Source organism: Eleginops maclovinus, chromosome 20 (genome assembly GCF_036324505.1).
Source record: "Eleginops maclovinus isolate JMC-PN-2008 ecotype Puerto Natales chromosome 20, JC_Emac_rtc_rv5, whole genome shotgun sequence".
NCBI classification, from domain to species: Eukaryota; Metazoa; Chordata; class Actinopteri; order Perciformes; family Eleginopidae; genus Eleginops; species Eleginops maclovinus.
The window spans coordinates 12,127,236-12,145,419 of record NC_086368.1 but is presented as its reverse complement, the minus strand read 5'-3'; the positions used below and the strand labels follow the sequence as shown (position 1 = coordinate 12,145,419).

General features: G+C 39.8%; 1 protein-coding gene across 1 annotated transcript; it reads right to left on the bottom strand.

Moving 5' to 3' along the window:
- Positions 1-1,945: 1,945 nt before the first annotated feature.
- Positions 1,946-15,893, bottom strand: inka2 (inka box actin regulator 2). Its single transcript, XM_063910059.1, has 2 exons — positions 15,389-15,893; positions 1,946-5,471 (listed from the first exon to the last, which is right to left on the bottom strand). Exons 1-2 carry the CDS (start codon positions 15,458-15,460, stop codon positions 4,221-4,223), a joined length of 1,323 nt encoding a protein of 440 aa, XP_063766129.1. The 5' UTR covers positions 15,461-15,893; the 3' UTR covers positions 1,946-4,220.
- Positions 15,894-18,184: the final 2,291 nt, after the last annotated feature.

Below are 18,184 nucleotides of genomic sequence, written 5' to 3'. Positions count from 1 at the left end.
GAGGGATCCCGGGGGAAGCCAGAAGAGAAGGGACTAAGGTTGCAGCTGTTGTTTTACACACACACACACACACACACACACACACACACACACACACACACACACACACACACACACACACACACACACACACACACACACACACACACGCACACAGCTTATTCTTAGCCCACATCTAAATGAACTCGGACTCTTATTATAATCTTGAATGCTCACTGACCTGTTCGAGGAGTGTGATGTAAAGTTGCAAGTGTTCCTGTGAGCTGGTGTTAAAGCTGATCCGAACACATCCGGCAGATGAATAGTTTGTCAGACTTCACTTTATTTAGGTTTCAGAGTATGAAACATTAGCACAACAAACATAATGGCCTTTTATTCATGCTGATTGTTGCTTCGAGGAACTGATGACTTATGTGGTCTGTGAATTCAGAAAATAACGTAACACATCCTCAAATTGCTTCCCATGATTGGATTCTTTAGATTTTCTGTCAATTGACTTATTGATTAATCAACTGATGATGAATGTGCGAGTTAAAACCAGTGATGTGGCCTTAAAACCACTCTACAAACTGCAGTAGGGAAGGCTTCGTGTTAAATGCATCTTTGTTTTCAGCCACTTTTTTTGGAGGATTAAAGTTATTTTATTTATGTATCTTTGAAAGAGAATATTGAAAATAACTCAAAAAACGAAAAGCTTACTTATGTCTAACTAACAATCGTACGAGAAAATTATGTTATGTGGTATGAAACAACAGAAACTAGTCTGTTTTTCTTTAATCTGCAGATTATTTTAATGATTAATTGAATTATTTATATATATATATATATATATATACACAATATATATATATATATTGTGTATATATATATATATATATATATATATACACAATATATATATATATACACAATATATATATATATACACAATATATATATATATATTGTGTATATATATATATATATATATATATATATATATATATATCTTTAGATATATTTTTCTAAAACATCACTCAATTAAGTTTCCTGTCAAACAGTCACAAAACAGAGATATTTAGTTTAAATTTGAATACAAAAGTTGAATACAAAATATTCAAAAACTAACAACCTGTAATTAACACAAATAGTTTGACTCCACTAGTAAGTTGTGATAAAAGTAGTTGTTGAGTTTTTGGTTGATCTATTAATCAGTTATACGATAAATAGTTTAAGCCACAACATATCTGGAGAGTTATTTCTACACTGTACAGCAGAGCTGTTTTACAGCAGCTCTCTGACTTCGGCAGTAGGTATGACTTTTTCTTGGTTTCCTCAGGGACAGAAAGATGATTGGGACTGGTTTGATGTGGATCTCATAAAAAGCATCTCAGGGATTGAGTGTCACAAAGTGAAGAACTGCAGGTCTGTAGAGTTCATGATGCTTTTCTTTTATTTATTGAAGAACTGGATGGAGATGTTGTACGGTTTTAGAATTGATTTAGTGCACAACTTGATGCAGTGAGTGACTTGCTGGCTCTGCCCTTTTAGTCATGCAGCAGCACTTTACAGTAGTGAGGATGCAGAGCACAGCAGAAACAAATCAGAGAGCTGCGGCTCGAAGCCAAAGCTGGTAGCTAAAGTCTGACATTTAATTTAATTTACTTTTTCTGTTTCTCACTTTTTAGTCTATTAATTTACTTTTTTTGATGCTAGGCTCTGAATGTATGAAAAGTAAATGTGGTGGTTTTTGAAATGTGGTGATAATGTGTTTGAATTAAAAAGTAAACATCTCTGCAAATGTTACGAAATAGGATCGCTTGATTCCCCTAAAAGCTGTAGAAAAGTGTCACAAAACTCCATCGCCAAGTTGGTTATTGAAATATATGTGATTATGTAAGGACATCTTATCCATTTCAAGCTTTGCCAGAAGAATCACAAGAGAAAACACAATGAAAACACAAAGTTAAGACGCAGAAAACAATTCTTTCTGAAATCAGATTTAATTAACAAAAAGTCAGTGACAGTTTTACAGTGCACATGACACAAAATCACTACTGAAGGTTCGCAGAACCCTGATGAAAAATATCCACAACAGTGCTGAAAATGACACTTAGACAACTGTAAATAGAAAGTAATAAATGTAACCCTTACATACACATACTGTGTAATATGACATCTCACACTTCTCAGCAGAAACCAACTGTGTGAGTTGGACCCTCTGAATGTACAGTTGTGTGTGTATTGACCTGAATACTGAGACAACACCATATGGATCAAATGGCCAAGACACTCAAAAGACCTCAGGCCTAATCCCTGCTGGCTAACTTGATTGGTCTGGGATCCTATTTAATCTGAGTGAAATTAACAGATTTTTTACATAATGATATATTAGAGCATCAGATTGTCCTTGCATAACAGTAGTCCTCTAAAAACAATGTATTTAACTTCAGAGCGGGCAGTGCCATCCATTATCCTGAGGGAATCCTGAAGTTTCAGTGAAATTGTGAAGGAAGCTTTAGTTTGTTTTAAACTGTTATGAGGCTGCTTGAAATCAAAAACACTGAGTCAGTTTATGATTATACTAGAGAATAGATACTGCGACATTTACTCATGAGTTTGTGGTTGAAGTACGGTTGTTTAATGTAACCTTCCTGTGATATACAGAATAATGATAACCATGCAATGGGAATATTACATTAAATGTTTGTTATTGCTGCTGCTTGGTTGATGAAAAATATGTACAATGCTCTGTACATTGATCCTGTGTGATGGAGATTACAGGTCTTTACAGGTCTTTTTAACTGTCTCATCCCTGTGACAGTCCTATTAATTATTCACCTGTGTGTATATATACAGTTTATAACACTGTTGTCAAAACTCAGTTCATCCTCACAGCTTTGGGATTAAACAGGCCGTGTTTGAATCTTCTTGGAGGCCGTGGCGAACAAGCTTTACATAACGACTGGGTACCAGATGGCAGTCAGTCAGTCAGTCAGTCGGTTCTCCATGTTGGCTCTGCCATCTTAACCCCCTCCTCTCTCTGACAGTTGACTGAACATGTGCCATGTCTACGCAGCAGAGGAGAAACTAGCATTTCTAAATAGGGCTGAGCAATTTATTGATAGTTTATCATTTTCGTATTGTCATACTAGTTATCATCTTAAATGTTGCTTATGGTATTATCACAAGAGTTGCCTTATCCTGAATTTGAAGATTGTGTTACAGTAAAATAACCATTCAGTCATTATAGTCACATTAATGATGATGTGTGACAGCATCGAAAGTCAACACAACAATATAATCAGGATATTGAGGTATTTGATCAATGATATCCTATTCTAAGATTTTCCTAATATCGCCCGGCCCTATTTCTAACATGACCACAACCTAGCTGATAACGAGGGAGGAGTCTCAAAGCTGAATGTGCAGTATTGGAACGAGTCATGCACTGTATTGCTGTTACGTCTTTTTAGGCAAGATGAGACTTCTCTTAACTGTACTGTAAATACATTAAGCGGTGTCTTGTAGTACACTCCTGTGTAACATTCATACCCTGAGCAAGGTGAATGAGGATGCGTTCAGTTAAACCTGAGTTTCCAAGTCACTCAAGGCCTGCTGGAAACAAAAGTGAGCTTATGACCGAGTTCAGTGGCAGTGCGTTCAGTAACAGCTGTTGAAGCATCACTTATAAAAACTGTAACCATGCAATCTAACAGTTGGTGTTTCTATTCATAGATCCAAAGAAGTATGATATAGATAGACAGATTCCCTTAGCATTAGCAGTAAAAACGTCTATGGATTATTAAATGGAAATCTGTAGTAATGGTGACATTCTGAGAAAGATGTCCATTTTAGTGTACCGTCTTTTAAATTATAAGGAAAACCCAGTCATACATGCACTCACAAATAACCATAAATTGGAATAATACAAAACTTGCAGCGTAAGTGAAAAAAAGTCTCTCTTTAAAGCTGTCGCACACTCTGGAGCACACACCCACACACTTGGACGCACACACAGCAAACAAGGTTTAGTTTTTTTGGATTGTCAGACAAAATGTTGCCCTGACAATGTTGTTCTGGGTGAAGATTTCATCCGTTCATTTTTGGAAGATAACTGTGGCCAAGCCTCTTGTTCAGTCATTCATTCATTCCCACTCCAGCACCGCCCAAAACCCCCAAAGCACCTGTTGCTCACTCAGTTTGGCATCACTGACAGTCTGTAGGCCAGAGACTCACTGTCAGACCCACACAGCTGTGTTGTAGTCAAACAAGGGCTGCATTTTCTCTAGACCAGTCTCTGGCTGTCTCCTGTCTAAATAAATCCCAGCAAATGGCTGCTGGTGGACTTGGGGAAAATTGTGTTGGTGGTTTCTCTCTGCTTCAGCTAGATTAACACACGGCCTGCCTTTGCCTTGCTGTCCATTTGCCCAGAAGGGCAGATAGAAGCTGCCTTTTGAACTTTTGGGAGCCACTTTCTTTGGCCTTTTGAAGAGGTCGCCCTCTGACATCTCAGGAGCCATCCAGCCTGGCCTCTCCTTGAGCAGCTTGTCCCTGTCGGGCCGGACGCTGCGCAGGAACTTCTTGAAGATGTTTGTGGTTAAAGAGAACTTCCTGCAGATCTCTTGTGAGCGGCTGATGCGTAGAGGGTGAGCTGGAGTGTCCGGCCTGTCCACTGCTCCGTCTGCTATACTCCCTTCCCTCATCTTCCTCCTTTCTTCTTCTTCCTCTTCTTCACCCTCTTCCCTCTCCACCTCCGGCAGGTCAAGCCAGTTGCCCACAAGGTCTGCGAAGACGTTGTCGCCCAGCACTAAGGGCTGGCGGTTGCGGCTGCGACTCATGAGTGAAGAAGTCCAGTCACTGGCGTCGTCTGTGCTGTCCTGGGAGTATTCGCTGTCCAATGAAGGGCCTTCTCTGGACAGGCTGTACAGGATCCCAGGCAGGTCCACTGCCTGGGCACGAGGGGGAGCCTGTGGCTGAGCATAGGGCTCCGGTGGAGGGTTCCCCACCATTGGTCCGTAGAAATCCACCTGCGGGGCTGAATATCCTGACCACCTCTTGGCGGGTATGGACTCAAGGTCCTTCTCACTTTGAATGTTTCGGTCGCTTAGTTCACTTCCCTCAGTCTCGCTCTCCATGCTGGATGCAGAGGAAGACGAGGTTCCCAGGCTGCTTCTGATTCGAGATAGACTCCTGTTATCTCGGCTGATGGTGTTTCTGCTTCCCATTGAGGGACTTGGCATCGGACTCATGCTGGAGTCCTCGGGCGTAGTTTGGATAAAGCAGCGCCCACAATCCTTGCCTGAGGTTGAAGATGCTGTAGCTGAGGCTTCAGGGGAAGCTGAATGTTGTAGTCCTCGGTTTATTGGCCGACCTGAAATGTCAATGTTCTCTAGGGCTGTCTGAACCTGAAGGAGCTTGAGTTCCTGAAGGGCTCCCATCATTGAATTCATCTGTTCGTGGAGCCCATCTCCGGCTTCTTTCATGCACAGCTGCAGGGAGACAGAGAGAAAGAGATTAAATAAGACATGAGGCAAAATCTAAAATGTCCAGTTTAGTTTAAGAGATAAAAGCCTTGTAGAGATCATCAATTCAAATAATTTGACTCCTCAGCCGCCTGCAGGACCCATGTAACACATCAAAGGATTCATAACTGCCCCCCTCTTTAAATAATTTATCTCAGCACCAGCACAATTACACACCGTTAATGAATAAAAATCACAGTCATATTCCTGCTTTTTGTCTGTCTGTCGGTTGAACTCCTCTCTTTTATGTTTCAGGCTGCATGTTGTTTAATTATGGGTCATGTGACCTAGTTTGGGATGACAGGCCAGGGTCCCATATGGCCTGTGTATGAGACAGGATCCAAACCATGACAGCTGTGAAATAGACTAGCTTTCTATTTTTTTCTCAGCCTTTATCTCTTTTACCCGGTTTCAATCCATTTACAGTACTTGAATCCATATTGGCTCCTTCCCAAGAGCTCTTTGTCTTCACTCTTACTTCTCTGTGCAGCAATAATTATACGCTCTGCTTTTTTCCTCTTCTTACTCTCTGCTTTGATCTGTTTAAGAGTCTGCGTCATGTGATCTGCACTAACCGTCTTCTCCTGAAGGCAGACAGAAAGCCCAGAGGCAGCATCTTGACCCGTGTCTAAACTTGTAGGCTTGAATCATTGACCTAGACATTCTGCATTGTTCTGTTGATATAACAACAAGTTTATCTTCATCTCAGAACATGCTCACATTAACATTTATGGCAACTGTTGGAGTAGTAAACCTGCCGTGAACCCTCCTATTATTAAAAAAAAAAGAAAATTGAAGATGAGAGAAGGCATGCAAAGAATTACAAAGCCGTGCCAGAAGTCTGTGGGAAAAGTTTGATTCAAACTTCTAAGACACACCTACAGCAGATACCAAGATCAACACTTTTTTTCCCCATCGTACTTGTAAAGAAACTTTCAGTTAAACCATAACAACATAAATGACTCTCAACTGAACAGATGCATTTTAGTAAAGAGCACATTAAACAGGCCTCCATGACAACAACATCATCTGATATACTGAGAAACTTTCAGGACTGATTCTATAAAACAAATTTCTATCTCTACATATCCAAACCCACACCTTACCTTCTATAAAGTGTCACAAAGCAGGAAGTATAGTTATCCCGGTCTGCCTCTCTGCCAGCCTGTCACTGTCTCTCACCTTTCTAACGGATCAGTCTGACTGCCCCTATATGTATCCCTCTCCAATCGGGGGACACCGCTGGGCGTGACAGCCAATCAGCGCTGCCCGTCTAGACTTTAATCCTCAAACCATAGGGGGGTGGGGTCACTCAGGCAGAAACGGACTGACAATGAGAGGAGTGAGAGGAGAGGGGAGACGGCGAGTGAGAGTCAGCAGGATATGCAGGGATGGAAAGAGGGGAGGGGGAGAAAGCGCGGGGGGGGAGGAGGGTAGGGATCCCTCGCCATATGCTGAGATGTCGAAGAGAAAACTGTTGATGGATTTAATTATGGATGACACCATAAGAACACATGAGGGGGGTGTATGTGAGGGAGGGGGTGTAACAGCACCAGCCTGTGATACTTAATCTTGAGGGAGCAGTGATTTTGTTGACCCCAAGGGTGGGAAAAGTAGCTGCTACAACAACTGACGGTACAGCATCATAAACAGAGCAACTTATAAGCACTGTGAGAGCAGGGACTGTTGCAGGATGTGGGTTTTCTGGGAAACAGACACATGGGATAGATAGAAAAACATCTTGGAAATGAGTTTTTCTTAGACACTGGGATATACAGTATGCGGTCAGTTTGGTCCACTTCTTTGCCCAGAATAAAATATTGCAAATTTTGTATGGATATCCTTATGGAAATTCATGGTCCCTGAAGTATGGTGGCTGAAAGGGGCAAACAGCCAAAAATACTTCTATTAGGGGGTTTTGTTTATGCAACGCTTTAAGTAAACAATGCACATATTTTTTAAATGCTGCGTGTTGGTAAAGATGTTTCTTCATTTGCATTGCATTTGTGTTTTTTTTATTTGCATTGTTTTTGAACCGGAAGCACTTTTTTCCTAATGGTGTTTTGGGCGGTTGTAACTCATTTGCCCCCGTCAGCCATCTTTCTTGAGTTTGATGCTTACTGATTATGTTACTGACTGTTTTTTCCCCTAACTTTTACTTTGGAAACATGACATTTTGGACTAATGACTACATTTTTAAATCATTTGATGAATAAATCATAAGTCATTTAATCTGTAAAAGGAAACTTGAATCGCCTTTAATTTAGAAAAGGAAAAAAAGGAGGAAATATTAAGAAGTTGATAAGCTGTTATCGGCTGTATGACTTGATAAATCATTTAAAACCATTATCAGTAATGATTCATTTTCTGCTAATTTATATCAGCACTATATACTCAAGGTCACCTCACATAGTCTGTATCTTGAAATTTACCGGACCCCCTGCACCATTAACCATAATTTGCTAGGGTTAAAACACTCTGATCATCAATAACATATGGCTGAGTAGGTTCTCTGGGAGGAGAACAGCCTTTAAGATGAGATAATAAGCCTATCAATGCACATGCTGGGTACAAAAGCCTCCGAGCTTCCTGAAGGCTCGCTAAATTAGGCAGTGAAGGTACGTGTAATTAGCACAATCAGGTTGTCTCTTGTCTTTTTGTCTTCCACATATGGTTGACATCATTAGCTATAATTGGCTGTGCCCAGGGAGAGGGTGGGAGAAAGTGCATAATTACGGTTTACTTTCCTCCACATCAAAGGTCAACAAGTCTGGAGACGAGATGATGTGCGGAGTTATGTATTGTCGTTACATCCTCCGAGGCAGACATGTGGCTTCGATGAAGTTTATGCAGGGATCAGCTGAGGGATTACCGCACACTGAGCTGCCTCTGAAATCGGCACCACTTAAATGCATTAAATCTGTTTTTGAAATATTATCTGCTAAGCACACCATTCTCATGCAGTGTAAAAGGGCTGCACCTGTTTGCACACGGAAAAAAAAAAAAAACTAATTTAATGCTCACATGCAACTTCTCCATTATTCCCGCAACGCAGACGTTTCCCTTGGCTATTTAAAACACACTGAGTTGTTTACTTGATTTTCTATTCTAAGGCTACATTAATAATTCATATTGTGCCCTGCGGAACAAACACAAGAGCAGTAGTAAACTAACCCCTTACTATTCAACCTTTTCAATGCCATCTTACTCCAGGCGCTCCGCTGCCATTTCAAGGCTGAACTTTGTGTCCCAAATATGTCAGCCTTTGCAAACTTCATTCTGCCATCGCTCATGAGGATAAAAGTGATTTTGAAATAATGTCACGCTGCATTATTTTCTAGTTTCAACACAGACTTTTTCATCCTGAGATTAGTCACTGTATTAATGTGTGAATCAGCTCAGGGTCTTACTAGGACAAAGACACTGAGGATGCAGACGTGACAGGAGCCAAACAAGCACCTTGAGGCTGTCTTATCTTATCTAGTGAGAGAAGTCGAATGAAATTGGGACTGCGTGGGAATGTCTGTAATGTCCAGAAACACTGGCATCCTTAACCTAGTCTTATGAAATCTTTCTTTTGAACTCAAGCCTCCAAACAATTCAACCCATTTATCAAGCGTATATTTCTATTTAAGAGAGCAGGCAGAGTGAAAATTAGCTGAACGCATAAAAGAAACCCAAAAAGCCGCTGTCCAGATTCAACCCCTTCCCCCCCACTGCTTTTTATTCTTTGGCTGCTGTGATGCCAGCCAACCAGACATAATTGCCAATTAAAGGCTGAATGCTTCAAAGTTTAAGAACAATGGCCAGCAGTCTCTCAATTAATGTCGAATGAAGGCTTATTAAAAGATCTGGCAATTGTAATTTAAGAATAATTGATTGGCAATTCATTTTAAAAATATTTTTACTTTAAGATCCTTCTACTGTGAAGATGCATCCAGAGTCTGTTCAATACGCATTCGAGTAAATAAAATACCAAAGTGTAAATACATCAACGTGTCTGTTTAGATTGAGCTCCCCGCCTTCATATATGCACCCTTGTTATAACCTCCTTCAGTAATGGAGGGAACAAATAAATTCACTGTGCAAACACACTGAGCTCACACATCCGCACATGCCCAAACACGCCTCGCTTGAATGGAGCTAGTGTCTTTTATAACGCACGTTTGAATGCTGTGTTCACTGACATACATTAACTGGATTGTTGAGTGAGAAATAAACACACAAACAAGAACTCAAAAACAAACCAGCGCTCTGTTCTGGCTATAAAATCCAACCTATTCACTGTTGTTGTTTATTTGTTATTAGCTAGAGGGGGAGGAAGCAGTGAGGCCAAGGTTACCAGGCCCAAAATGTCTTGTTTAGAAAGGGCTGGCCAGCAGCAGCTAGTTTACTCCACCATCCCTCCACCTCTATCCCTAATTAAAAATGAATGGTGGGCTGTTTGGGTCAAGGATAGAAATGGGGTCTCTGTCCGGGGATACAGAGAGGGACTCTGTGCCTGAGCCTCTGGACACGCTGTGGACAGCCCCGAGGTTGCAATCAAAAGGGCAATAAAAGCTGTGCTTGAGCGTTCACTGAAAGAAATGATTTACAGTGCAACGTGCCAATGAATGCCTCTTTTGACAAAAAAGGTTACTGTACATGGTGGCCCTGTTTGGTCCTCAGGGTCAGGAGAGGAAGAAATGTGAATTATGTTCAACCAAAGAAAGTGGCACACAAATAACTCGTGTATGATGTCATGACAAATTGGTCTATATATTCACACATTGTATTATATCGTGTCATTTTGTGATTATCTTCTAATTTTGCATGTTTTGCTATATAATTGTTCTTAACATAGGGGTTTGTTATCCTGAATTTAAAAAACAACAACAACGGTGTCACTCCCTCTCTCAGTAGTAAATAACTTTGCATTTTTACTAGCTTGTTTTCTGCAGATTTTGAAATAATTGTTCCACAGATTTCTGCCTCAATTCCCATTCAATTAAGCTAGATAGAATTTATTTGTTGATTCCCAGCACCAAAAAACCCAGCAACAACTCATCAGAATTAGTGTCCTGGCTCCTGTGTCTATTCAGAGACCTCCCAAGAAACAGATAGCACCTGTCCTTAGTGCAAATGCGTGGATACAATGTCTAATTTTAGCTGACAAAGTCCCTTTAGTGGCTACATGGCAAGGAGACAGTGGGTGGTTAAATAGCTTGTTTCCTGCTAGGGCTCATTAATGCCATTACAAAAAACGCTCATGTGGGACACACAAGATGATTAGGATATGTATACTCATCTTTGGCAGATGATTTTTTTTGGGGAGAAAATCTGGGACCCAAATCTGTTTTCTTGCTGGCTGAAATCTTCAGTGAAAGCAATGATCATTAGTCAGATCTTTGATAGCTCACGAATTGACGTCAGCATCTTGTAAAGTATGTGGGCAGTGAAAGTGCGCAGCCACTTCTCCTGCCCACAGTTTTGACATCGAGTGTGACGTGTTGAATCTGCCTCATTTTAGTCTCACAATAAGTAACTTAATTTTTCAGCAGCAACAAAAGTTCATTGAGTTAAAAGATTTATCAAGAGTGAATGGGGCTCCATTAATGCATTATATACTGTATAAGGCACATCATAAAGTGCTAATGTACAGTTGTCCGGTGGGGCATACAGAGCAGACAACATTTAAAGTTTGTAGTGTATACAGATGCTGTGTTATAAATACAAAGAGGGTAAATGTGCCCCTCAAATCTGCACCAATTCATATTTCTATATTCACAATTGACTGAATGAGTATGTGTAATCTATTAATGAACCCACTGAGAATTACCTCCCAAATCTGGAGTTTTCTATCAGCTAAAGTCTGCATCTTTATCTCCTCAGTTCACTCTAACCCTTTCAGTGATTTTTTTCAATCGATTTCACTAAGGATAGCTGATGACTATTAAGGAGCATTTCAAATTATAACGAATCTTGAACATACATTTGTCAGGTATATAGAAAGATGACTCTTAATAAATTCCAGAGTTCTGATAATAATATCGCCTACACTCAAATAAGTTTATAAAGCGATAATTTGTCAGGTTTCTGTTCAAAGCTTCTTCCGCAGCCCCCAAGTGGCCATAAGAAATCAATGACTGCTGCTTTATTACATTCTACAAGACATCTTCCTCTTAGTAGCAGAACTGTTCCAAAAATCCAATTTCTTTTTGCCACTGAGAAAGCAATAATGTCAGACAAAATGTAATCTGAAAGCCCCAAAGACACGACTACATGAGAGAACACAATGTTGACCTAGACCTCGGTCAGAGCAACACCCATGTGAAATAATCACATATTTTCCTTCAAATGAAAGCAAACACAGCCCGATCATGGACCAGCGGTGTCACATTTACCACTGAAGTGTCTCTTCATACAGTGAATCCTAAATGTCTTCAGGAGTCATGTCCACTCTGTGAACTGTGATGAAGCAGGTTATGTGCGCACAGTCTCATAATCATAAAGAGGCTTTGCAAAAAGGTTAGCGGTTCCATCTCAAATACAATGATCACTCATGCAAAAGCCCACAGCTGCCACCAACAGCAAGGCCAATTTTAGCCTAGGGGAAGGAAGGGCAGGTTGGAGAACAGTAGCCAGGAGGGAGGCTCCATTAAAAACAAGCTTAAAGTTATACCACTAGACTTCTTTGTATTGTGTGCACTTTTCTAATCCCACACCCTAGGGGTAACAAAGGTCTTGGAACTTTGTGGCACACATGCTTTACAGACTAAACTCTATTTTTCCTCAGATTTCATGACCTCATGCTTGCTGTCTTTGGTTTCGAATTCCAAGCCATGTCATGTTTTGAAATGCGCCTCAGGTGTGAGAGTGATAAAGGAGGATGATGCATGTGAAGTCAGCTTCAGATGCGATGACACCAAAAGGTTTGACTTATGCTTTTCATGTCTGAAATGCAGGTGTGAACCCTGCATTTAGACAAGATGACTCAAAGGCATGTCAGCATTTGTATCTTCGACTCTTAGCAGGCAGGAAGGACTTATGTTTTTTTTTTTCATGACTCTTTGTGTGTTGTGTGAATAATGAGTCATGCATGTTGGAGCTTAAGAATATTTCATTGTTAACCTTATATCCTCAGGATTTCTATGGAGCCTTGCAGGGCTATTTATAGGAATAAATGGTAGCCAACAGCCTGTTGACAAACCGTTTACAGTTGGTAGAAAGCTGGAAAACCGTGATACAATTCTGCCTTTAGAAATAATCTGTCAGCTTTGAGCTTTAGTATCTCTGGCATGTTAGATGTGGTCAGCAGTCAGGAGAAATAGCCCGGGACCTTGTCGGGTGAGGGGTCAAATGTTGCAGTGTGAACTGACACTACCCCACACAGAGTGACTTCTGACCCCTGACACAGTGTTCACACTTTCATATGGCACTATTCTTCTTTTGGAACTGATGGTGTATTTGTTTTCCATGTGATGGAGGTAACAGTTGTTATTTACAATAATTTAACAATAGGAATGCTAGGCTAATATTTCTCTCATGCTGCAGACACTTCAAAACATTGCACATTTGTTATTAAAACGTGTGCTTTCCAAAGTTGGTAAGCATTTTCAAATGAATGCTGTACAGTTTAAGGACTCTGGATTTATATTTCCACCTATTCATGGCAACCATCATTGTCCAAATTTTGATTAAGATATGAAAATCAATGAGTAGATTCCTAGAAAACTTTGCCGGGTTCAGGACCTTTAAATCAATGCCTACATCTCTAAATCTTTATGTGTTTCAGAGAGATTTGGTATTGTACTCTTTAATAGCTCTTTTTGAAGATTGGATTAGAAAGAGGACATTGTATTACTTTGAAGGGCAGGGAATATACAAGAAGAAAAAAGGCCATAAAGAGATGATAAGTGGGGATGAGATTGACGCAGCCGTGTAGGATTTTATATGGTTATTTACAACACTTTTAAATAAACAGAAAGCGGCAAAGATAAACAGTCAATCACAATAATGAAGTGAAATGAGTTGATAATCGTCTGAAACCTCTGGATCATTTAACTGGCCTCAAATGTGCATTTGCTTATCACGCTGAACATTAAGTCTGCATTCATTATTGTCTGTTAAAGGGGCATGGGTAATGTGCATTCAAATCATTATGCAATTAAGCTGCATTATCACAATGATGAATCTTTGCCTAAATGAAGTGAGACTTAATATTGAATGTGATGGATTACACAACTCAACTAAATTCAACTACCTTCCAAGTGATCTGCCTACAACACAACATGTAATGGAAACCAATGGCTTCCTGAGACTGAAAAAATGTCTTTAAGACAGCACCATGATATGAAACATGGTTCTCTGTGATTTAGGGTGTATGTGATTTGTAGTTAATTACTAAAACATGCAAAACAAATGTAACGTCCTTTTGAAGTGATATTGAAGACTGATTACTCGGCACGCAGTAGGTGTAATACGATTGTTAGATGTCTGCGTTACAGATGGAGCTGGTTTATTGCTCTCCAGTGGGAAGTTGATGAAAATCTGTCACAGTATAAGAAAATTGACAACCTTGGCATACACAGCCCTCCGTTTTTCTGAACAACAGATTGCATCCCACATGGTCCTTTGCAGGGGGACCCTGCCTCGGCTTTTTAACCGGCATCTGCTCTCTGTTCTCCTGCTTGAGCCCCGGCATGGCGAGGCCCTTTTTCTATCATGTTACCAAACAGCGATATGGCAGCTTTAACGCAACATGTCCTCCTGGCACTAACGTCTACTACCCTAAAACCTCAAGTGCCACTTCACAGACGTGTGGCTAATTTGGAGAAGTGAATTCACAAAAGTCACAGAGCAGATCATGTTGCAATACACGCTGCCATGCAAGGTTTTTCTGTGGGCCAGTGGCTGGGTTTAAAAAAAAAAGAAAAATCTGTGTGTGCTTTGAAGATGATTCCAAATGAAATCTGTGCCAGTTAAGGCTCCTTTGAAAATGGGTCTACATTTTGTAACTGCCAGATGATGTGGGTGTGAGGTGGCAGCTTACTGATTTTGTTTCTACATTTCAAGGATGGGGGGTAAGAGATAGCACTCTAGATTTGCCATCAAACCCAATAGTTTATCAGAGGGGAGGAGATCATATTCAAGCCATAGTAATGTGATGAAACTCGCTGTTACTTCCAGTTTCATTTAAAGTGAGACCTTACAGCAATCTATTGTAGGGCTGCAACTGATCATAATTTTTTTAGGTGGTTAATCTATTGGTTATTTGTTAAAATAAATATGGTTTGTTTCCCGAAGCTTTTTGTCAATAAACATTCTCAAAACCTAAGATGTTCTGTTAACAGTGATATTCAACAGATCAAAGCAGAAAACCCTTAGCACTTCCACTTTAAAATTACATTATTAGACTATCAGACTGTATTTTTTCAATTATCACTCAATTATGATTCTTAATGCATACAACTATTTATTTTATGACCCATCCTAGGAGTATTCCTCATTGAGAGAAAAGGAGAAACAATATTGAGCTCATTAGGATTAAAACATCTGTCCCAGATGCGTGGACAGAGAGGAGGAGATGCACCCATGCCTCTGGTATGCTAAAAGCTTTAAGCCTACAAAGATTAAGGCGATTTAAAAATACACATGCACCCCCAGCTGAAGCGAAAGAACTACAGTATGACAGAGGTTTGTCTGGACACACAATATGCAAAGAAAGAGCCATGACGTTATTTTGTTATTTATTTCCTAAGGATCAAGCATATATATTTTCTTTGCGCGCACTTAAATGTGCCAATTTCCACGTTTAAAACTACATGTTTCATATGCACAATAATAAAGTAGAACAAAATCATTCAGAGTCGCTTGTAGTAGTGGAAGTATACAGCACAACATACCAGTTCTTGTTTCAGTCGCCTCAGACACGAATCCATGTTTTTGCATTCTGGTTTGGAGAGTGGTTGTTCCATTTTTTGAAAAACAAGAATTTCAGATGAATTGCTTCGCCAGTCGCCGTTTGAGCATGACTATGAGAGCATTCTGCTTGCAGCACAATTAAAACAACGCTCTCGTGGAGAGCAGCAAACAAAATGCAATTGGAGATGCGCAAATCCTGCTGAGGAATGCGCGCGCGTCACTTAATGACGCGAAGCCTGTAGTTAAATTAAAAGTCCTGATGACGAAAATGCCTTTACTCCAAAAAATAATAATGATGTCCTTCTTGTGGCTTCATCAGCAGACTCAGTCCGTGTATGCGTGTCTCAGTGGCTGCTGGATGACTACTGTCAGCCTGCTGTGAGTGTGTGTGTGTGAGTGTGTGTGTGTGTGTGTGTGTGTCGTTTTTTTCCCTCTGCTATTCCACCATTCAAGAGGAGCGCTTACGTTGCCCATCCAATTTCCTCCAATGAGCGAGCCTCTCAGGAAGGCTAAATCTTATTCAAACTAGGATCCGTCATTTATTATGAAAGAGTAGCCTAGATTTGTCTGTGTTGCTTGTAATGATTTCCAAGAGATACGAAGGGATACAAAAAACATCTGGAAATAAGATCAGATAGTTAAAGCTACTAAAAAAAAGCACTACAACAGTTAATGTCTCTATTCCGTAACATTGATTGACCAGTAGAAGCCAATGTGACAAATCTTTGGACTGGAAAAGGAAGTTGGAGGAGGAAGTGTCTAAAAGAAACATATGTGTCATGTAACGAGTCATAGGGACAGTTTCCTGGCTACCTTCACTGCCTCACACAGGAAACACCTGAGCTGAGGCTTTTGTTGCCTGACCCGGTTATAATGCTTCATTAGCAAGGGAAGGAAGTAAGGATCCTATTCTGGAAGTTGTTTTTCACTCTCACAATATAGATTCAACATCTCTAAAAAGATAAAAAATCACTTACTGCATCTCCTGAAATCAGAAGTTGTCAAGGAGCTATATTAGGTCTGCTTTACTATGAAATTATTGTTTTGCTGAACAGAAAAGGGGGACATTTTATAGAAACTACTTAATAGTCCACACAACTACGTTATTTACATTAGGGAAAATGCAATACATTCTATATACATCCTTAGCATTTTCATCATTTAAATAACATAAATATGTATACTCCATTTGCTTGATGTAATGAAGACTGCAGCCTAAGAACTGCATTAATTATCTGCAGACATAAATGTATCTCATACAGTGCACAACTTGATTTTAAGCCATCCATTTGAGTGTGACGATGCCATGCTTTATATCTTAATCAGCATCTGGATGACGAAAGGGGTCAAGTTAATCTTCCAGCGGGTTGCTTTATGATTCGGAACAATTGCAGATCCAATGTGACCTCCAACCTGCAGCTGCTTCTCCTGCATTTGTCCACTTCCTCCCAGCTGTCAGCATGCATGCATACTGGAAAAGGATGTGTCTCCTCGGATCACTCAGCACTGGCAGCACAAGCAGCGGCAGCAACGGTCTATACATCCACACTTATATTACTCTCTTATAATATCATCCTGTTTGTGAAGTGTGAACGGTTATTTTCACATTTTCATCGTCAGGTCAAACATAAATCAAACTACTAGTAAAAACTAAAAAAATGTATAACTAAACTTGTAACTTAAAAGCACTGCAGTGTTTTGGTTGTTGGAGTTTAAACCTAAACAATGGAAAAATTATATTCTGCCTTGTTTCATCAACATACCAAAGCATATCGCAAGATGGGAAACTGAAGACTTGCTTTAGCTGCAATATGAGAGTGTCTCAATGCAAGAGCCCTGTTGGACTTCCACCTTTTTAGGCAAATTGCAAGCAACCATCATTTGTGGACATGATGCCGCTCTGTTTGTGATCTGTGCATTGGCATGGCTTGTGAATTCCTTCTGTGTAACAGGTCCTTGAGCATTAGTCTGCTTTTTATTCAAATTTTAAATCTGGAGTTATACAAAGTAACTTCAGGATTAGTCCGCTCTGTTTGAAGTTCATATAAATGATTCATTAGGTCTATTAATAGTCTTACTACAAGAAAGCAGATATGTCTTAGTGTTATGTCACTCCTCTGTAGTGTAGCAGTGGTAATTAAAGAGAAGATGATATGGCTTTCATGTTTTGAAAAAGGACCAGGCAGTGTGATCATGCGGTGTCTTCTTAATGTAATGTAAGTGCCATTCCTTAACTGTTAAATAATATATCCACGTCAGTCTCTTTAACTGTCATGGTATCGTGTCTCTATATTATCATGTTACACATACCAAGCTCACACAAGGAGGGAAATAATTCTATTACTATAGCGCTTTTTCTTTCAGAAATATGTGATTTCTTGTGATGGGTCCATAGGTTATGGATAAGGTTTTGTAACAGGTTCTTAGGTTGTTTAAACTTAGTTGTAAAGTCTAACAGCAGAAAGTTAGTCTATAATATATTGATGATACATTTAGATTTGAAACAAATTACACTGACTCCAGCTCCTCAAATCTGAATTTTCCATTTTTTTCTTAAATGAGTCAAATTAATATTTTTTGGTTGGACAAAATAAATATGAACACTTCTTCTCTGGCTCATTTGGCATTGTTTCTGGTGTGATCCCTGTGAAGATAGTATTGTTACTCATTATTTACCTAAGGTACAAACCTCTTTTTCCATTGTGTTTTCTTTAAGTAGACTTGCATGTTATAGTCTGTCCGCCAAATATGTTAGTGCACTGCCATCTAAATGCCAG